Source organism: Tenrec ecaudatus, chromosome 6 (genome assembly GCF_050624435.1).
Source record: "Tenrec ecaudatus isolate mTenEca1 chromosome 6, mTenEca1.hap1, whole genome shotgun sequence".
Classification (NCBI taxonomy): Eukaryota; Metazoa; Chordata; class Mammalia; order Afrosoricida; family Tenrecidae; genus Tenrec; species Tenrec ecaudatus.
This window is the reverse complement of record NC_134535.1, coordinates 79,202,727-79,224,770: the sequence shown is the minus strand read 5'-3', so window position 1 is coordinate 79,224,770 and position 22,044 is coordinate 79,202,727. Positions and strand designations below refer to the sequence as shown.

The window sequence follows — 22,044 nt, the reverse complement described above, 5'->3', positions numbered from 1 at the left end:
GGTGGGTCAAATGTGAACTCAGCCTCATGAAATCTGCCTTGTGAAATACTGATGTGGTTTGATGTTCCTTCTCCCTTGTGTAAACAGAGGTCAGACTCCATTCTGGGTCATTCCTTTTTACAGGAATTAGGGAAGGTTTTGAGACAGTCGAATAACGGAAAAATCCAGTGTGATGACTTCGACCACTGAAATGTCTACTTCCTATGGTATCCAAGTTGGTCAACAGGGAGATGAGCCCAGGAAGAAACTTCATGTTGGAGAAGAGATTGACTCCAGGGCAGCAGGAGGTATAGAAGCCAAGAGCAGTTAAGTGAGAAGGTCGAAGCCCCAGGTTGTATGGTCAGTTCCCCACTGTTGTCATGGGGTGCTGAATCGTTCCAGCGCATAGTAGCTGTATACCGCACAGAACAAAACTGCTTGGTCTGCGTCATCCTCACAAATGTTTGAGCTCATCGTTTCAGCCATTGTGTCAATCCATCTCCTTGAGAGTCTTCCTCATTTCACTGACCTTTATTTTAGTAAGCACTTTTTTTTCAGGGACTGATCTCTCCTGATAACATGCCCAAAGAACATGATATAAAATACTGTCATCCTAAGGGATATTTTGGCTGTACTTGCTCCAAGACAGGTTCTTAAATCCCTAGCAAAGAAACATTTTTCCGGGCCTGTGTTAAACTATGTAAAATGTCAAATAAAAGCAATCACTTGCTTATAGTAAGCATTCTGCATCATTTAAAATCTGTAGCATTCAATGCATACATATGAAAATGAAATTTGGGAATCACACCACCCAATTTAACAAACATCACTATTAATACCGTGACACTTCTACCGAATTCCATTTCCTTGACCTCTCCCGAGCGATATCTTGCATTTTGTTATTTTCCTTTTAAAAAATATCATGTACACCATACAGGCATTTATATAGGCCGTATCTACTTATATAATGATGCAGCTTAGGGTTAGTGTTAAGCCTTCTTCCAGATAGTATACAAGGTAAGTAAATCATTTTTCTACCCATCTCTGCAACTCCCATCAACCGAATGAGACTACACAAATGGAATGTGTGAAACTAATAGGGGATTGGTCAGCTTTGCCATTCCCAAGGCATCAGAAGCAGGGAGATGAGAATTCCTGGGACCATCAATGAAGAGCCACCTCAGCTGAGGTGGTGAGCCAACATGGCCTAAGATGCCATGCTTAGATCAGACGCTGAGGCAAGGAGACCACAAGACTGAGGCAGAGCAGCAAGCAGGCTTCCAGGCCCATGAAAGAACATGGCAGAGGCCAGAGACCATGTGGCTGAGACTTGGTTGCTGGCTAAGAGGCATTGATGTGGACAAAGGCTGTATCCTTTTTTTTTTTTTTTTGGATCACAACTTGTGGTAACCTAACTTTCCCAATAACCCCCTATAATGGTATTGCCTTAAGAGTTGTGTGTGGCCACAACAACAGATGATCAAATCCAGCAGAATGCTGTGGGAGGAATGGTTGGGGGCGGAACAGGGTAAAGGATGAGGGTGGAGGTCAGTTTGACCTCTGCTTGGCTATCAACCTTGGGTGGGTATGGAGATGGATTCTCCTCCTCCTCCCTGCATTTGTCTGATCTCGGTGTGCTTGGCCTAGGACGTTCAGCCAGGCTGCTGGGTAGCCAGAGGTCAGAGGCGTCCCCCCGCCCCCCAACTGTTTTCTGTGTGTATACAAATTACATACCTGGTAGAAATTTAATGTTTATTTTAGGTTCTTATTAAGTTGTAACACTGTTGAAATCTCTAATCTTAAAAAAAAAAACAAACCCATCTCAACAGAGCATCTAATCTCGACTGTCGCTTTTAATTTGTATCTCTGCTAGAAAGCTCTACTCTAGAGAAAACCAACCCAGGACACACAATAATCTAGGTCACTGAAAATCGAAGAAGCCAGGGCTGAGGAAATAGAACCGAAACAGACAAACGTGTAGAACATACTTTATTTCAGTGACAAGTACTTTAATAAAAAAATTAAGATGCATGGTTGGATTAATAAAGTTTTTCATTCAACTTGGTATTTCCTCTTTTTACAGATGTAAGTACACATACATAACAAAAGATACTTCAGGTAACATCAAAGTCTCTTACACTGTTTCATTAGGCCTTCTCTAAACAAGGAAAACAAACATGCAAGTCTGGCAAATGTTTCTTCTGTAGGGTGACTATCTGGTCTCTGATGTACTTCTTATCTAGAAACCATCTTGGATTTCCATTTGTCTCACCAGTTACCAAAGTGCAAGATAAGCGAGTTGGACCAGACAATGAAATTGCTGTGCAGAGGGCACCTGATCTCTTCACACACAGGCCGCAGTTTCAGATCTCAGCGAGTCTGCACTAGAAAGTTCGTTGAGGCTGCTGCTGTCAGGCAACCGGTTAATGTGTCTTCAGTGGCCTCAGGAGAGGTCAAGAATGTTAAGAATATGTAATATAGCGTTTTCCTGATGGAATCTAGCTGACACTGAGGTGGCACACTATTTTAACAAGTATTAAATGTCTCTCCCTTCCCTAGGCCAGCCCTACTTCAATCATTTTAAAATGTGGTGTGTATATAAATTGCCTTTAATAACCCGCCTCTTTAAAAATGGCAACAAGTAAGTTATCTCCTCAGTTTTGGTCTTCTTGAAGTTTAATATGAATTACGAAAAGCACCCCAGGAATGTCAGTTCAGACACAGCCAGCTTTGTCTAATGGACTCTCCTGAAAGTCAGCTCACCAGTGAGAGAGGGGACTGCAGTGCATTATTTGAAACTTAAATTCAAATACTTTCCCCATCAGTTCAGGCATAACACAGTTAAGCACCACTTATCACCTTCATTTGTTTATTCCTGGTGAGAACATTTGCAAATCACAATGGCAGTTTCTGAACCCCTACTGAGAAAGGCAAGCTTCTGAAAAAGCAGATCTTGGGTGAGATCAAATTGTAAGATTCAAACTTTTAACTGAAACCAAGGCAGAAGAGTCATCTGTTTATCTTCACACCATTTACATTCCTAAGGAAGGGTGGATATCCCTTCTAAGAAAAGTCTGTCCTTAAGACAAATGAGCTTCCCATCCCAATTTCTGTTGAGTTTGAGTCACTTCTTTGTATTCTGTACTAGTTCCTGAGAATCTCCAAAGATTCCTAGCAAGCTAAATGCCGCCCAGTGAATTCCAGGCCTAATAAAACCCTAAGCAATCTCTTTAAGCTCTTGAACTGGTTGTTTTAATCATTCATTTACTAAAGTGGCACCAGGTTGTCTCATTTGTGAGCTAGCAAAATTGGCACAGCCAGGCACTCTGTGCTATAGGAAGTGCTATTACACTCCTTAAAGGGCAGAAGTTTTGGAACTAAATTCTAGTAGACAAGGAACAGAGCGACCGACTCTTCCTAACATAAAAAGCCAACCCATTCCTAAAGATATTTTAAAACCACCAAGTAACTATCGTATCTTTTCTTGGTTGAAGTGTATTCAGGTAGCTGCTTCTTTGCAATGAGACTGCTCGTTTTTTCCTAAAGCAGGAGTTTTCAGTAACAATGTCAGGCTATTTTGCTTTGTCATTAGCCAAACAAGATCCAAAGAGTTTCATATTTTTTCATGAACAAAATGAAAGGACTACTTCTAAATAAACTGTTGGGGGCATTGTCCCACACACAAACATAAGAAACCAAATCTAGGAGGCATAACAGGTATTTTCACTCCTCAGTCAATTGCTACCCTCCCTAGAAGAAATAGTCTAGTTATTCACTTACAGCAGAGTCAGAAACAGAAACAATCTTGTATTTCTGGGGGCTTATCTTGGAACCTGTTTTTAAAGACTAAATAATCAGCTCTACTTAAGTGAGAATCCTGTTTTGTGTAGAATTCTTGGAAGGAGGCAGTTCACAGGAGCCCAGTCCTCCTCTTATCTGTTACCCGCAAATAATACTCCAGAGAGAATGTTTGGAATAATCTGTCAGTATACTTCATCTGAGTCCCTATCTAATCAGATCTTAAATCCCTCCTCACACCATTTTTGAAACCAAATACAAGTCCTGAAAACCACCAAACAAAACAGAAAACAAAAGCAATCCAAAAAGACACTAGCCTGGGGAGATTATGAGGTCTCCCCAAGAGGGCCAACAAGATGCTAGCACAGCTAGAGCCTAGGGCGTTTCCGGAGGCCGACTTCTCAGGATCTCATGGTAGTCAGCAGGGCCTTCCTTATTTGATAGGGTTTTGGAGCATAATCCAATTCCACCCATAGGTGCAAAGTCTGGCTCTTCTCTACATGTGCACTGGTTGCTCCCCTCCATCCCAGCCTTCACTCCTAAACCCAATCCACTCCTAGCAATGGGGAGATTAAAAAAATAAAAAACCTACCCTGGGTTGGAAAAATTCAGAAGGCAAGATGTTATTCTACACAAAATGGGCCATTGTGTTATATGAATGTTCTTACTAACTTAGTGGCTCTGTTGATAAAGTTGCACTGATCAGAAAAGGTCATTCTTTTACATTCAGAAAAGAGCTGGTTCTCTGTGTTAGAGAATACAAACAGTTGTTTGCAACCTGTCTCCTGTCTTGTTTTAACTGGGTCCCTTAAAGTCACTTTAAGTCATTGTTTCACTAAAGTGGAGTAAGATATGATTTTGGATCTTGGGGCTGTAGACATTCTTAACCAAACTCTCAGGCTTGCTAAGTTGACAATTTACTTGCAACAGTTATTTTGAAAACGAGGGTTCTTGCATATCAAGTGAATGAGGATTCTAATGGAGGAAAAAAGGTACTTGTCAGTTTGAAAGTCGCAGTTTATCTTTCTATCATTAGATTAAGAGGAAAATGAAGAATCCACTGGAAGCAGGAAGAAACAAGAGTCTTCTTAAGTCTGGTATCTGCAATGAAATGGGCAAACAGAGTTCTTAGTTCCTGTCAACGACAAAAGGACCACAACTCCAACCTGATTACAAAAACCCCTCTCTGGTTTGAGGGGAGGAATGACAGCATAAAAATCCTTCTGAACTGTAGGTCTTTAGTGTCACTAAGCACACAGGAACTTGCGGGAATAAGTAACGCTCTACACAGCAATTAATGTACACTCCCTGTGCGAACAGCTTCATGAATGATTAAAAAAAATTAGAAGCAACTTATCCAGGGAATTGACTCTTTGGGGGAATTCTGGATGAGTTCTAATGAATTTATGCTGATTTTTATTTTTCCATACCCTTAAGTTATTAAAAAATATTTTTGAGGGCTCACAATGTATACTAAGGGAACAAAAATTAATATACTGTCTTGTGGTATGTTGTTTGTAGGTGCCATTGAATCGGATCAGACCCATAGCAACCTTAAATACAGAAAAGTGACTGGACTGCCAGGTCCTGAGTCATCCTCACATTTTTCCTAGGCTTGAGTCTAATGAGTCATCTACCATCTAGTAAATAGTGGAACTGTCTGTGAAAACAAGCACACCATGAGGAGCTGATACCACAGGCTCAAGTAGAAAGCAAATGTTTTGAGAATGATGATGGTAACAAGTGTGCAAATGTGCTGGACACAATGGATGGATTGTAAGAAGCATTGTTCGAGTCCCCAATAAAATGATTAAAGAAATAAACACACAAATGAGATAAAGCATAAGCGTGATGTTAATTTAAACCTTTTTTTTTCATGTATATATCCTTTTAAAAACTTCCATTCACACAAGTCCCTTAAGGGAATAAACTGTCTTCCATTGCTTTTGTATCCTACCCAAGAAGCTATAGAGAATTAGGCACACCGCAGGCATTCAAAGGTGCTTCTTCTAAGAGGATAAAGAAGTCTGTGACTGTGTGAGTTAAGAATTCTTTATCTAACCTAGAATGTTTGTATTTTTTCTGATCCTCCAGGGGTTATAAAGAACAAGAAATGTTCAATGTGCAAGGAGTTTAACAGCAGAGTTAAATTCCAAAGGTGAGTCGTGTTTTCCTTCTAGAGAAGCCATTTTTGTTAGACAGTGTCTATTGTCTGGTCACCACACATCCTGTGCAGTACCTATGTAGAGAGAAAAATAAAAGTTGACCATCTATGTAGGTCTACACAGCAGGCAATTTTCTGACACACTCTAGTACTAGTGGGTCTCTCACTTCTGGGACTAAACCCACTTTCTGGCTTCTGTTAGTCAGAACCTACCAGGAGAAAAGATGGGTCACTGAGAAGCAGCCAAAGGGTGTTTGCGTTTAGCACCTTTCCAGTTCTCACTAGGGAAAAACATGGGTTTGGGTAAGATATGAATCTTCACTCAGGAATCCAATTTGCTTCATTATCAAGAATGAATGAATTGGGAGGCAGGAGGCCACATATTCATTCCTTTAGTAAATATTCGCTGAGGCGTTACTATCTGTAAAACAGCAGGGGAATAATCCCACTTCCAGCCTTTGAAAAAGGAGTCTCCCTTTGCTAGGAGCAACATGGCTGAGATACCTCAGCTAAGACAGCATTTGAAGTATCAGTCTTGGCTCTGTGCATAGGGTAACCTCAAGGAGAGGTTTTACCTATGTAAGCTTTTGGTTTCTTTAATACAGATTTTGTGAGGTTGAGCTAAATCAAATGCTCAGACCAGATAACAGTGCAAGACTCTTAAAGAGACCCAAAACTTTTAAAGTGCTCATTAAAAAGTATGAATTTTTTTATGTTAAACTGTACTGCACAGGGAAAGAATTGCAGAGCAGTGAAGCACAGCTGCCTGATTAATCTCAGTCCATTAAAGAGGCGTTATTGATCTAGAATGCAACTTGGATTTAAAAAAATAAAAAGGCAGTGTGTACTAACGTCAGGGAAAACAACTTGGCATGTTAACAGAATTCTAATTTAACCAGTAAATGCCTATTCATTAGCGTGTAAAGCCATAACAGAGGCTATATACTTAAAAAACACATGCGCACACAAAGCTTTAATTTGGTACCATAATCTGAAAGAAAATTGGACCCAAATTGCTTTATGTCCAGTTAAATCTTGCTGCCATCTGAAGAGATAGTGAAATAAAACCGAAACACTTACTTGATGAGATATTCAGTTACTGTGCATTTCCATCTATGGAGCAGAAATATTTCAAAATAAATATACCATGTCAATTGACATTCATTTCATTCCCTAGTCCTACTGAACACAAATGAGTTATTCTTGGGGGTATGCCGAGTCACAACATAAAAGGAGAATTTAGATTTAGTGACTGGCTTCTCCCGAGCACGGGGAGAGAGGAGCACCCCACTCACCATACTGTGCGGCACAGAGTCTGGCAGTCTTTTTTGGAAATGCAAGTATTCACAAGGGTCAGGCTTAAAGGGGCTCTTCTAGGCACCGAAACTTTGAACAATAGGGGGACTGAAATCAAGGTAATCTGAATCTAGTCGCCACGGAAAAATTAGTTTACATTGAACGACTTACTTTGGGTTCTTCACATGTGGGAATTTGTTATCACATACGGTACGTGGTATAATATAAACTTAGTTCCCATTTACCTAGCATGGCCTTTGTGTTTAACCAAAAGATATAAGTAACATTATTTACACTGATTCTTTATGACCTTTTTTTCCCTACCCATTTCTTTTGAGGCCCTTGCCATCCAATTCTAGTTCCACTTCCCTATTAATGCGGGGCCTTCAAAGTCAGAGGATGACTTCCTCCTCCCCCAAATCAATAGTCTTTTTCTGAGTCCCTGAATTTAACAGTGGCAGTTGATGCCACTGGTCACTTCATCTTGAAACGAATCCTTTGATGTCTCCATGTTCCTGTCAATGCATTTTTGTCCTTAACCAGGGTGAGGTCTGAGTGAGGTGTTTAGGGTGTAAGGATGACGGAGGCACTCACTCTCAAGGCCATGCAAATACCACCTTTTCAGACTGAGCATGTCTTTTTGTAATACAGACCAACTGCACGTTGCATAATGAAAAGACTAAAGGCACCATTTGCCTCTATTCCACTTACTTTTTTTCCATGGCAGAACATACGGCAGAGACTTGGGAACTCGCATGCCTGAAGCCAGGTTACTCTTGTGCTCTGCAACTACGTTGCTTGCCGAGCTGTAAAAAGACGAATTTGACCATGCAGACATATCTATATCCTACAGGCAGGCACACTAATATGTGTGTGCGTCTAATTTGAGGAAAACAACCCACATTCATCTGAAATGCACGCACATTTCCATTGAAACAGTCCTGCAATTAAAATGATTTTCTCTGGAAAGCTCACTGCTCTGTTTAGGCATTAAGACGGGCCTAACCATTTTCATTTTCTAGAAATGGAGACACACAGCAATGCCATCTACTGTTCAGCGTATGACAGGTTCATCAACTCAGTAAATGAGCAAACAAGACGCCACAACAAGCCAACAGCAAACCTCCCGGAGCTGAGGCATCAGTGAAGCTGCACCAATGGGAGTCCCTTTAAGTTTCATTATCCTAGCGTACAAGCAAACGCTTTACACTCTGCTACAGCTGACAAAGATAAGCGTTGTATTTGAGTGTAAAATGGTGTCTAGGATCTCATTCCCTTCACCTTTAAGTCCACAGATATTCGTATTTGGGTCTGAAGTTTCATCTAAGGCACTGATTCTCAACCTTCCTAATGCCACGATCCTTTAATACAGTTCATGTTGTGGTGAGCCCCAATCACAAAATTTTTGTTGCTATTTCATCACTGTAATTTTGCTACTGTTATGAACTGGGTGACCCCAGGGATCTCCCAAATTCAAAGAAAGAACTTTTTTAAAATAATTTTTTCTTCAGACATTAGTTATTGTGAGTAAAGATGATGTGGTATAGCTGGAGAATTTTTTCAAAGTGTTAAAATCATGTGAAGCTAGTGAAAAACCCAACTAAGACAAAAAGATGTCTGGTGCTACTTTCTATTTCCATTGCCAGACTAAGTGGCGAATTAGATTTTGTACTCCACCAAGGAGCAGAACAAAGCAGGTAACCTTTATATGAGTAATTAAGGAAAATCCAAACAAAACAGCAGCCCTACCAACTCCCCACATTCCAAACAAAATCTAGACTCAGTCACTGCGCAGGAACAGAGGGGTGAGCTCGTATTTAGGCGTGCTTTGGGTAGCTGAGCACTGAGTTGGGGAGGCAGCGTTTGGCAAAGAACCATTTCATTTACCTGTTGTTCCCACAGTAGTTGGCTGTGCCCCAGACAAATGGGGTGGTTTGTTCCCACAAATCTGCCAAAGGAAGCAAAACATAGTTTGTGGTACTACTAGGCAAGACACCGGTTCATGCTAGTTGAATTTTTAAGATGGGAAATGATACACCTAAGTCTAGAGAAGCGAGTAAAAACTGATCAAGTATCCTGCCTAAGTGACATAGTAGCAGGAACTTAATTGAAGGATATAAACACAAGCGGCATAAATAATAATAAACGTGCCTAGTAACAACCAAACACAGATGGTACAACACAATTTATGGAAAAAAACAGATGTAAAGAAGTGCTTTTCCCAATCAAGAGGGATAGGCTGTTCCATGTGTCTGCACAGGGATACAAATGTGCTCGTTTTGGGGCCCAATAAAAATAATAAGGCGTTCCAAACAACATGGTATGTTAATAAAAAAGGAACATCTTCCTTCTGTCTTAAGCAAATGACGTGAGGTTCAGACATGGAGGAGAGTGAGATTCTGAGGCACTTCACCTTTATCCCAGTCTTCGTCGCAAGGAGGGCACTGCCATGTGCTCTCAGCTAGAGTCTCTTGTCCAAGGTTCCTCGTTTGGTTGACTGTAGAAAAAATAAGACTCTGACATCAGAATGGAGTACTGCCAACTTACTGTATTTAAAAGATTGCAGGATAGCCCTATTGGGTCTTTGTTTCTGAAAAAAAAAAATGTACGAAAGCTAAACAGAAGAATCTTATCTCCTTGCTGAGACAAAGAGAAGCAGGAAACAGAGATGTTTACCATATTTATGGCAATAAATGGATTGTTTTTAAAAAATTATTAGTAAAAATGAATCAAGTTGTTCACAAGAGAAAGCAGTCTGACAAACACGAACTGACAACCTATTGCTGCGAGGAGATAAAAATCTCAAGAGGCACAAAAATATTGTTCTTCTGAAATGATTAAAGCCCCAAATCAAGCTGACAATATAGAATACAAATTTCAAGGGGCCAACATTTTAGCTACTCAGCCTTACCAACATCCTGCTCAATGCAACTCTTGTCATCACAGCTTGAGATATGATGACTGATTTCAGCCCGAGGAACCTGGTGGCGAGCATTGAAGGGACAAGTAGCCAATTTGTTTGCGACATCAGGATGATTCTATGGAAACAAAATTAAGGGATCTGTCAGGCCTCTGGATCTGTTCAAGCCCCAGCTGTATTCTGCAAATAGCTTGGCTGCCCTCAATAAATTTGTGGCTTAACTATGGTAAGCATTTGGATAATAGAGAATTAAGTGATTATTATTTACTGCTCTTACAGACCACATGGACATCACTTCAGTATCATTGAAATGTAAACATTGTTATGGTGGTAGAGGCTGACAACACTGATGTTGGGGTTACAGTGGCTTATAAAGAGTGAAACAATTAAGGATTGGGTATTTGGACCATGCCTTCTCCCCGTTTATTTCTCATGGCCACATCATTCAGGAGGCACGGAGCCTGTAATGGCTGCACTCCCTGGATGTCGCTGAAAGCTGATAGTCAAGATGAACAGTAACACTAAAACCCACCCAGTCGGCAATGCAGTAGTGTCCCTGTTACTGCAGCACAATGGTGCTGGAAAACAGCTGCTAGAAGGGAGCTGCAGAAGAGGCAAACCAATGATTTTTCAGATAAACCCAGGGGTGCTTATTTAAAGTAATGATGCCTGAAATGAGGCTCTGAAAAATCTGACATTTCATCTATGTAAAGAAAAAGCTCAGAGGCATGGTCTACTCTATTGACCAAATTCCCGATTTTAAAACAATGATGAGTTTATTATCATCCAAATTCTAAAGTTATTATACCAGCAATTAAGAAATTTTTTTAGGAGAAACAAAAACTAGGTCACAAATGATTTTCAAAGAAGTAAAAATAATGTGAAATGGGGAGGTGGCTGTGAACCCCTCCACAGGATTGAGAAACTTTTGAGGGCAGGAATCTCGCCAATCGTTTTCACATGTGTGATCAGGCAGATTAAGAGCATTGGGAGACAGGAGTGATGATACCTGCTTTTCACCACTCGACTCCCCCTCTCAAGCTGTTCTAGGGAAAAGTGTGGGTCACTAGGGGAAGAAGTTTTAGTGATACACTGTGACTGTAGTCTCCAGGTTTTACCTGATGAGTCCTTGCTTTAGAGAAAATGCCACAAATAATGTACTGGAACCGAAGCAGTTGTGTCAGCTAAATCTACACAGGGATCAGAGTGTTTAGACAAAAACCCAATGTTTTTTTCTTCCTTCTTTACTGATGCTTACCAGTGACACTGAAGAAAGCTACTTTTAGCTTTCCTGGGTTGACCTAGCTGTTCAATCTGAAGTATCTAGTTTCTAAATAAGAACCCACAAGAATATTATAGTACTTGATCATTATATTAAAAAAAAGAATACATCAAATTCACAAGTCATGAGGGATTTTTCATTGCTAGCAGAAACTAGTTTGTTTTGTGCTACAAAGGGCGAATTACTCTAGAGAAGCCGTTTATAAAAGGTGCTTTGCCACTAGGCTGGAGGATGGCGGCAGTTCAAACAAAGCCCCAAACGAGAGAAAAGCGTGCACCCCCAGGAGTAAACAAACTCTTGTCTGTAACTGCTGGCATTTAACAGAGGCAGAGTCTCAGGACAATTCTGGCACTCGATGAGAGCATTTATGCTCAAATAAGTAGATGTGTATAATTTTCTTTTTAAGGCGAGTTCAGGAAGGCATTAGAGGACAAATTAGGAAAACAATCCCCTACCTTTCTGCACTTGATAAGATGATAAGGAAACCTGCAGGCCCTGATCTGGTGGTTTTTGTCATAGGGGCATTGTAATAGCTTTTCAGGGTCCAGGGAATCGACTGCAAGGGAAACATGTGTCAGTATATATGAAGAAGCACAGGAAACCACATGCTGTGAAACCCCAGCATTCGGGGCGCACTGAAGATTTCAGCAGAATCTGTAAAAGTAGAGTATCACAGTCTGGAGACAACTGGCATGTTTTAAGAGGGTGACTATACATTTTTAAATCTTACCAAGTTTCAGACAACCATCATAGAACAGGGTCTTAGTTCATGTTGGTGGCACAAACTGTTCGCTATCTTCACCATAAATACAAAAGGTTAGATGAAATGACCTCTTGTCCTGTTCAGAAAGTTTGGATGTATTTCAGGACTGTCCATAAATCATTGTGAGGACCTCTACACCTGCAAGCAACCCACCTATTCCACTCTCCTCCCCTGGCCCTCCCGCAGTGTGTGCGCTGTGTGTCTATGAACTTTATATGCCATGACATGGAAAAAGCTAGGAAGCACTGCTCTTCATGTTATATGGTCTATGAAAGCTTGAGGAATGACTTTTAACTTACTCCTACACACAACACAGGAGTGCTGGTGGCACTGTGGTGGCAATGGCAAGCTCAGTGGTTCAAATAGACCAGCTGGCTCCACTGGAGAGAGATGAGGCTGTTTGCTCTCAAAGGTCTACAGTCTGCTTTCCTTCAGGGTCGAGATAAGTCGGAATCAACTTGACAGCAGTGGTTTTATATACAAGTTATTTCTCAAACAAAACCAGTACTTTTATCAGATAGTTTGATACCTTATGGTGTTAGACGAGGGGGGGGGGCCCTCTTTAACCTAGTGATTGCCAATTTGGCCAGCTAACAAGAACAATCTGCCAAAATAGAACCTCCTGAGGTTAAGATGACTGCAGTCAGCTGGAGCTGCGGTGTAAAAACCCCTAACCTATATAATGCTATTTACAACTTCTCTCAGGCTTTATAAGATGCTAGACTGAGCGCCTAATTAAAATGTTTGTTTTTGATGAGGGTTTAACCAGGACTTTGGGTTCCTATTCAACAGTTTCTACACAAGTTGTTAAGTGACATGGGTTATATTCTTTAAAATGCATGGCCATTCTCATTTCCATTCTGATTGTTCCATTTTGAGCCCCAAATTTTTAAAAAGCCTAGTCAAGGAAGGGAAATCAAATGGTTAAGCACTTAAATATGGAGCAACTTAATAAAATGCTCTTGTCAACACTGAGGGAATGATAAAAATGAAGGTATAAACAATACACATTTGCTAAGAAGCTTATAAACCAGGAGACTGCTATGAAAATCTGAAGCCAGTGGGGAATTAAAACAGACAGTTTCACTCGAAGAGTGGTAAACATGGAATAAATTGCTAACCATGATCGTGATGCAAATGAAGCAGAAAGGTGACTTGAAGGACAGAATGAATAGGAAGGAAATGTCTGAGAGGACAGGCAAGCTTATTATGCCAACCGGGCTCGTCCTGACCAACAATTCTTTTACGTTTCTGAAGCTTCAGGGCACCCAGAGAGAGTTTACAGATGAAATTGTTATTCGTTTCTCTTCATTTAATGCATTCCATCACTAGCAAATGGGAGGCTATGTCAGCAGCTGCCAGACTACATATACCTTATGATTCATACACGTTACACTGCCCATTCAGCGGCATACATCAGAGTGGATGATAGCTTCCTGCTATAATGTTTTACTTCCTGGTCTCTGGTTAGTCTAGATTAAAACTATCTTTAGTAACATGAAAATGTATATTCCTACTGGAAAAAAGCAACACACAAAAATGAAGCTTCCGAGTCTTCAGTCCTTTTCCTTTCTCAGAGTAATCAGATTGGTCAGTTTGTAGCCATGGTCATTTGAGTTATCAAACCCTTTCTACACGATGCTAGATATATTGTGTGTGTATATATGTGCAAGTTTATTTCCGTGTGTACGTATACACACATCTTGCAAAACCAAACCAAACCAAACCAAACCAAACCCACTGCTGTAGAATTGACTCCTACTCATAATGTAGGACAGATTAGAATTGCTCCACAGGGTTTTGAGGCTGTAAATCTTTACAGAAACATCTTTCTCTCATTGAATGGCTGGTGGGTTCACATGATAACCTTTTCGTCAGAAGCCCAATGCTTAATCCACTGAGCTACTGAGATGTGTGCATGCTCACACACACCTACATTCGAAGGGCTTCAAAACGTTGCAGAAAATAGGTATTAAAAAGTAATGGAACCGGGGAGGAGGGAAAAAAGAGGAGCTGAAACCCAAGGGCTCAATAGAAAATAAATGTCTAGAAAATAATGATGGCAACACATGTACAAATGTGCTTGTTACAACTGATGCAGATTGTTATAAGAACTATAAGAGCCCTCAATAAAATGATTTAAATAACACCATACATAAATGTTCAACATTCAGCCATCAAAAAAAAGATTAAAAAAATTATGTAGTTACCTGAAAACAGCACCTAGATTGGATATAGTTCTTTTGAATAGTAAAGATTTGAACCATCCCTTCAAAAAAAAAGTAATGAAATTTTCCCAAATATTTTTTAAAGCCCGTGTATTAGAAAATACATAAAAATATGATACTGTACCTTTTTGCCATTTTTCCACTTGATGATCTTTCAGAGTTCCTCCCATATCAGTATAAAGACTGTTTCATATATATACACATACACACACACACATATATATGTGCCATAGGTTCTTAATCAGTTCACATAGACTGATGGACATAGTGGTTCGCTAGTTTCCTATTATTACATACAGTGCTGTGTTTAACACCTCAGTACGTTTCTGTGCATTCTATCAGCACTTCTCTGTGTGTTGCATTTTGGCAGATACATAAGTGCTACATTGAAGTATATGTGTATTTTAAGTTGTAATAAATACTATAAAACAGCCCTGTAATTTTTGTCCTGCTCTCTGGGAATGTAATTTGGAAAATAAAGTAAGCTTGATAAGCTTGCCTCACAAGCAAAAATTGGGATGTTTCTTAAATTTGGGTAGGCCTAGAATTCATGGTGAGAGATAGAGGCTACATCATGAAAACTAGGTCTGGCAAAAGTATTATTAGCTAAGAGGTAAAATGGCAATAAATGGATGTTCAGGAATTAGAAGATTAAGGTTGGAGATCTAGATCAATTCGGGAAAAGTGTCAAGTACTGTATTGTGCTAACGCATTCAGGTTCATTAGGCCTATAGGGTTGCTATGAATCAGAAAGAGTTAGTCTTGGATATGCGTGGGCATTTCTACCTTGTCCTATCAACTTGATGGCAGTGATTTTAAATTTGTTTTTTTTTTAGGTCTGGAATAGGGCCCGGATTGCGCATTTTTTATTTTTTTTGGATTGTGCATTTATAACATAGTCTTAGGTTTTATTTTTCTAAGAAAAATCTCTTTTAAGGGAAATATTGTAGCTGAGAAATGTGAGAGGTTGTTTTCTAATCTAGAGTAGCATGTTTCTAAGAAGGAACTCATATACCACATAGGACTTCGGATTTTAATATATCAGGGGTCTTCAAAACTTCGTGGAAAAATCCTATTGTCTTTCAATTCTGTCTTTTCATGGTCTTTTTGAAGCTCTCTCTTATTTTAAGAAACATTAAGCAGTGTGTGTGTGGCCTAGGAATGTATTAAGAAAATAACCCTTCTGCAGAATTTCCCAAAGTGGGCAATACTGCCCCCTGGCGGGGGCTGGAATGATCATGTGGGCTTAAGAGCAGATACTTACACTTTAACCTGAAATATGGGCTAGATTACAAAAGTTTTTAATTGCCAGGGAGGGTGCTATGTTTTTGTTTTGTTTTTTTCCGAGAAGGGAGCAATAGACCAAAGTAGTTTGGGAACCTATGTCTAGAGCAATAATTCTTAAAGAGTATAATCCTAAAGGCAATAGCATCAACCAGCATCACCTGGAAATTGTTAAAAATGTAAATTTTCAGGTTCCAAGCTAGACCCTCTGAACCAGAAAACCTGGAATTGGGGCCACACCTGTGTTTTAATAGCCCTTCCAGGGGATTTTGCCGCATACCAGTTTGAAAACCACTCGTGTTGCTATATAAAAGACAATTTCCTGTGACATTTCTATATTTTGGCGATAAAGATTTCCATCAGGCTTTTCGTAGAATGGGCTAAAATAACCTTTCATTAGAACTTACTATAATGAGATTCTGACAGCAAAGTAGGAAGCAAGCGGGCTCCTGCTGACAACTTTTAATCTATAAGCAGCATTCAGGTACTCTTCAAATTTGGTCAGCGCCTCACGGAGCTTGGTACAGTACCAAGTAGGGCATTATGTAGAAACAATATACAGGCAGGTCTCAGCTTACAAACATCTGGCTTTCCGATAGGTTGTAAAGCCTATCATATTACAAATTTAAGGTACATACAAAAGTTTGTAATAACAAGCTGCCATTACTCTGCAGCATCAAAACATTACTATGTAAGTAAATCTATTTTCTGAGAACAATGAGAAATACATACTGTAAGTTTCTTCCATGTTGGAAATGAAGGAGCCGAATCCAAGTGCTGGAGATGAAAACAAAACAGCTCATGAACCACAACAAAATGTACTAAAGACAGCATGAGGCAGTGGAGTCGAGGTGGAACGGAACTACTCAAGATATGCATCCTTACAAGTCATTCTCATCCCCAGTATTTTCCTCTTTTAAAAAGTTCTTTACTTCATAGTATTTTAACATCACAACCTTAATTTATATCCTTGGAATCAATTTCAGGTAGTTAAGAAAAATCAAATATGACTACTAATTTAAACTGCATTTAGGTGACAAAATATCAATATGAGAAATTGTAACTTGTCACTGTTTACCAGCTCTTAAGAATCAATGCTATTTAAGGGGGCAAAGAACACAAGGATACCATCTGGGTAGGCATTTAAACAGGGCACTATTTTAAAATTCTCCTCTCAAGTTCTCAAGAACGAGGACTCTGCCAGCCTTGTTCCTCCCCGGAACACCCGGATTCTGGAGGCTGGGTCAGCGAGTGCAGCCCAAACTCCTCCAAATCTCTTAAGAGACAGTCCAGCCTGCCATTCCCATGACTTTTCTTAACAAAATTAAGAAGCGCCACAATGACAGTTCCCTTCTTACCCTTTTCCAGTCTTGCGTCCCCCCTTCTCCCCTCACACCTCCTATGCTAAAATACCAAGACTTGTTTTCCTAAGCCTCTTCAGTAAATACTCACTCTGTGCTGAGAAAACTCCTGAATATTAGGACTTAAGCAAAGCAAGTCTGTACCAGAAATGTAAAAGACCTTTAGCCACTCACAATTCTACACCCCTTCACCCCATTCTATGACATAAGCAGCCTTAGAACTTATGCTAGGAAGTGCCAAGTGACCAGCTGGAACTCGAGAGAACGGCTTCAATCATTTGTGAGAAGGCCTTCGAAAGTGCATCTATGAGGGAGGGATTAAGAAAGTCTGACCTTGCTTTTTGCCACGATTTACTTATAGTTGGTTTATCTTTCTCATTTAGAAAAAAAAAGGGACTAACCAAATATATTTGATTTTAAGGCATCTGGAGGAAGGATTAGAGTCAGATTGGGTAGCTTGTAGGATCTACCGACTGTTTGGGACAAAAAGAAGTCCAGACACTGGAATGCTTGGACTTCAAAGCTGGCAAGGTCCACGTAGCCACGAGCGTTGGACCTTCCCATCTGCGAAGGGGTGACTGTTGACGTCTTTAATGTTCCCCTAGTCTCACATCCCGGGAAAACGGGCCAACCACCCGACGACGACGGCAAGGTGGGGTAGGGATGTCGTCGGAAGTAACAGAACAGCTCGGAACCTCGCTAAACGCCGCCGCCCCTTCGTGTTTTCCTGCTTTAAACACACAAACAAATCAGGGCGACTTAAGCCCACGCTGGGGGCGGACGGTTCACGTGGAAGACGTGGATGGACAAGGCTAGTCGAGGGCGGCCCTCGAGTGGATGGGGGAGGGGAACAGGCCTGCCCGTGGCGCAGAGACCGCCCCAGGCGCAAGGTTACGGGAGGCCAAAGGGGGAGAGCGGGTTTTAGGGAGCCAAGGGACACCCAGAGGAAAAGATGGGCTCGTCCAGGGCACAGCCGAGGCCACGGTTCCGACGAGCCGGGAGGCGCGGGGCGCCTTACCCACCTCAGTCCGGCCAGTCAAGACGCGCTCTCGCCACAAGCACCACAGCCCGACATCAGCGCCCCAGCAACGCTCACTTCCGGCCCCTGACGTCGACGGGAGGGGCCAACTTCCTGTGACGTCGGGTGGACCCCGCCCCGACGACGACGACGACGTGGAGTGACGGGAGTGGGGCTCGGCTGTGGGCTGCGAGGGCCTGCCCGCTTCTGGCCCTTTACTCTGCGGTCCATCTTCTTGGGCCCCAACATGGGGGTGGCCGCGCTGCGAGGACGGCCTACCGCCCGCTTTGTGGCCGCCACCTCTGGAAAGCTTAGAGCCGGGGTTCGAGGAAGACGCCTGACCGAAGCCCCTGTGGGAGTTGCCCAGAAAGAAAGGTACTTTCGCCTGTTGAGGGGAGGGAGGCGGAGAGAGAAGGTAGGCCCCAAACACCACAGCCCCCAAACCGGCCCTGGAGGACAGGCAACGCCCGTGGCGTTCTGTCAGTTAACACGGTGCTGTCGCAGCTCACGTCGAGTCGGCATGGAGCATGCTTCGATGATGCGTGCGCGGTCCCATGAGTCTCGGCCGGCGCAGACAGCGCTCCACGGGCAGAGGCGGCGAAGACGGAGCGCCGGGAAGTGATCCTCGGATGGGCCAAACCCAAACATTTTGAGTCTTGGTTCCGGAAACAAAACAAAAAGACACCCCGCCTTCCCCCCAAGTATAGGAAGCAGTGTTTGTCACCAGGTCGGGAAACAGGATTAGATGAAAAGGCGGCAGCATAGCGACCGGAGAGCGATACTGTACATTCAAATTAGGAGCAATATCGAGTTTAAAATAGACCTGGGAAGGCTTTTCTGCAGAAAAAGATTTTGTGGTTTTAGAAGGTGTTAAGACAACCCCTCTCGCCCCCACCCCCCCAAAAAAGGATTACAACTATAAATATCTGGTGATAAAAGATGATAAAACTTTTGCTGTGAGATTAGTTTGAGGACGATTTACTAGGATTTCTGGAAGTTTCCAGTGATTATGGAGCCCCAGAGAGCCCTGGTACGCTGTGACCATGTGTTGGGCAGGAGTTCAAACCGCTTACCTTTTGGTGCCCGAAGGTGGTGTTTTTTACTCCCAGAAAGAATCAGTTTCAGAAACTTACAGGGGCGGTCTGTCTTGTCCTGTGGAGTCAGCATTGTCTCGAGGGCAGTGAGTAGTTTTATGGTTTGGTTTTAAATATGGTTTGAGGAAGCTATACTGACAGCAAAAATGGAATTTTTTTTGCCATGACTAATATGTACACTTTAGAGTCCTAGTGGAGCAATGGTTAAGCTTTGGTCACTAATCTAAAGATCAGTACTGCAGGGCGGATGATCCTTCAGGACCAGTGATGAGAGTGGCGGGCGATACCGGATAACCTCCTCCCTGGGGGATGGACAACAGAAAAGAGGGTGGAGGGAGACCTTGGACAGTGTAAGGTATGACAAAATAATAACAATTTATAAATTATCAAGGGTTCACGAGGGAAGGGGGAGCGGGGAGGGAGGGGAAAAATGAGGAGCTGATGCCAGGGGCTTAAGTGGAGGGCAAATGTTTTGAAAATGATGAGGGTAACGAATGTACAAATAAATGTGCTTTATACGATTGATGTATGTATGGATTGTGATAAGAGTTGTATGGGACCCTAATAAAATGGTTAAAAATTAAAAAAAAGATTAGTACTTTGGCTGTCCATGGGAGTTAAGATCTGGCGATCCTGTCCCCAGGAAGATTGTAATCTAGGAATGGCTTAGAGACAGATCTGTTTTATCTGATAAGGTTGCTCTTAGTCAGAATAGGATGCATAGAAATGGAACAAGAACAATTTGTAAATGTGGTTATCAGATTTTTAAAAATTTAGCCCTTGTGTTAACAGCCTTTAAATTAAAAAAAAAAAAAAACAATTTAAGAAAACAGGTCCAGATTTTTTTTTTCTCTCGTAGCGCTGCTACGAGTCATGAGGGCCGGGCAGCAGCTGGGTCGGTGGCGAGGAGCCTGCACCACTCGCCCGGAGTCGCGAAGAGTTTACCCCTCAATCCCAAACCTTTCCTGAACGGATTAACAGGAAAGCTAGTGATGGTGAAACTGAAGTGGAGAGTGGAGTACGAGGGCTACCTGGTGTCTGTAGATGGCTATATGAACACGCAGCTTGCAAATACAGAAGACTACATAGATGGGGCGTTGTCTGGACATCTGGGTGAAGTCTTAATAAGGTGTAATAATGTCCTTTATATCAGAAGTGTTGAAGAAGATGGAGAAATGCGAGAATAACATCTTTTGTGGGGGTTTTTATAAGTATATTTCTAGGCAATAAAGATTTGTTTGTTTAAAAAAAAAAACAGGTGCAGATGGAAGCCAAGCCCAAGTCATCCTTGATGTTGGCATGTGGTTTTTAATCTTGCCTGCACATTAGAATCATCTGGGGAGCTTTTAAGATTTTTGTGCCAAGTTCCCATCTAAGATCAATTAATCAGAAAGGGCCAGGCATAGTTATTTTTACAAAGCTATGCAGATGATTTTAATGTACGCCAGGCCTGGAACCACTGACCTAGGCACCGTTCTGCATTTACAAAAGCTGCTCTTTCATCTGAGAGGCCTAGTTGATTCATATGGAGGATCAAGCTGTTAACTGTGCTCTCCAAAGATAATTGCTAAGAATGATAACTTCATTGCAAGCTTAGCTCAGAGCATTTTGGAAGACTGATATTTTGGCAAATCAGTGTCAGATTGTAAGGAAATATTTTAAAACAATTCTTATGAAATCCCAAACTTCTGAGTTTAACACATAATTTGTGCAGAATTGGTGGTGCCAGTGTGACATGACCTGAAATGTGATTTTTCAGGCTTTAAATTGCAGTAATCTTGTTAAATTGTTGACATTGTTCCTGTGACCTGTAAGTACTTTCCATTCAGACACCTGCAGATTGAAATTTCGGAGGAAGAAAGAGCTGAAGGATAAATAAGGGAGGATGGGAGAGTGGGTACCAAACCGGAATCCAAAGTCAGGCTTCACTGCCTTCAGTAATGCCTTGTCAAGGTGACAGGATCCACAATCGATAAAGCTGTTCTATTTAGTGCCAGTGAACAAGCCTACCAACTTTCAAAAACCAACCAAACAAAAGAAAACCCTTTTTGTGGAGATTTAAAAACCCAAATGCACCACACATCTGTTTTTACATGCTTTGTTCATCCTCCCAACCCAGTAAATTCCTGCTTTGTCTGAGATCCCGCTGAGCTTCCCTACAGGTTTGTCAGCCAGGTTGAGCATATTTTAAAAGGGAGTGGGGTGGAGGCGGGTGGGGGAGATGCCAGCCATTTCCACAAGGGCCATTCTAGAAGTTAGCTGGGGTTAATACCCAAATGCAGTCTGATTCTTGTCAATTCAATCTGTGGTTATGGTCTCTCTTTTTTTTTAAAGGAACCTTTATTCTCATATTCTTATATATATATATTTTCTGAGTGCTTTATATACTTAATAATTATGAATTCTAATATATATCTTAAGAATTAAGATGGACTGATGAGTAAGAAGTTCAGTACTCTTACAGGAGCCCTGGTGGTATAATGGGTTACTACCCACCAGGTTAGCAGTTTGAAAAGCACCCCTTTACAGTTGGAGAAACTCACAGGGGCTTTTCTGGTTCCACCTTGTCCTGTAGGGAGTTATGAGCTGGATTCCCTTTGATGGCAGTGAGCTCAGAGTTTTCGACTCCGGTGATCGAAATAAAACAACCTCCATTAGAAAGAGTTTCTTCAGCTTTTAGAATTTAAGTAATTTTGGTAGATTCATTAGACATGTCCAGTGTTTCAGAAAGCCTAATAAGACTTAAATTTTTAGTCATTAGACGACTTCAGTATTTCTTTGGGGCTTTGGCTTTATCAATTAAGTCATGGTTATTTTCATTTAATTATGACTTCTGACTGGTAGTTAAGTGTCTAAT

General features: G+C 41.4%; 2 protein-coding genes and 1 pseudogene across 2 annotated transcripts in view; 2 read left to right on the top strand and 1 right to left on the bottom strand.

The window, feature by feature from the left end:
• Nucleotides 1–1,960: 1,960 nt before the first annotated feature.
• GTSF1 (gametocyte specific factor 1) lies at nucleotides 1,961–18,203 on the bottom strand. Its single transcript, XM_075551538.1, has 9 exons — nucleotides 18,098–18,203; nucleotides 16,447–16,491; nucleotides 11,895–11,995; nucleotides 10,149–10,275; nucleotides 9,651–9,734; nucleotides 9,125–9,185; nucleotides 7,949–8,043; nucleotides 7,022–7,054; nucleotides 1,961–4,878 (listed from the first exon to the last, which is right to left on the bottom strand). The coding sequence occupies exons 2-8, from the start codon at nucleotides 16,460–16,462 to the stop codon at nucleotides 7,038–7,040; spliced, it is 501 nt and encodes a 166-aa protein (XP_075407653.1). The 5' UTR covers nucleotides 16,463–16,491; nucleotides 18,098–18,203; the 3' UTR covers nucleotides 1,961–4,878; nucleotides 7,022–7,037.
• A 40-nt stretch (nucleotides 18,204–18,243) lies between these two features.
• NCKAP1L (NCK associated protein 1 like) overlaps nucleotides 18,244–22,044 on the top strand; it is a 95,779-nt gene continuing 91,978 nt past the window's right edge. The window contains exon 1 of the mRNA XM_075551539.1: nucleotides 18,244–18,468. The gene's annotated coding sequence lies outside the window, so the exon portion shown is untranslated. The remainder of the gene's footprint in view (nucleotides 18,469–22,044) is intronic.
• Nucleotides 18,341–20,374, top strand: LOC142451489 (small nuclear ribonucleoprotein F pseudogene; annotated as a pseudogene).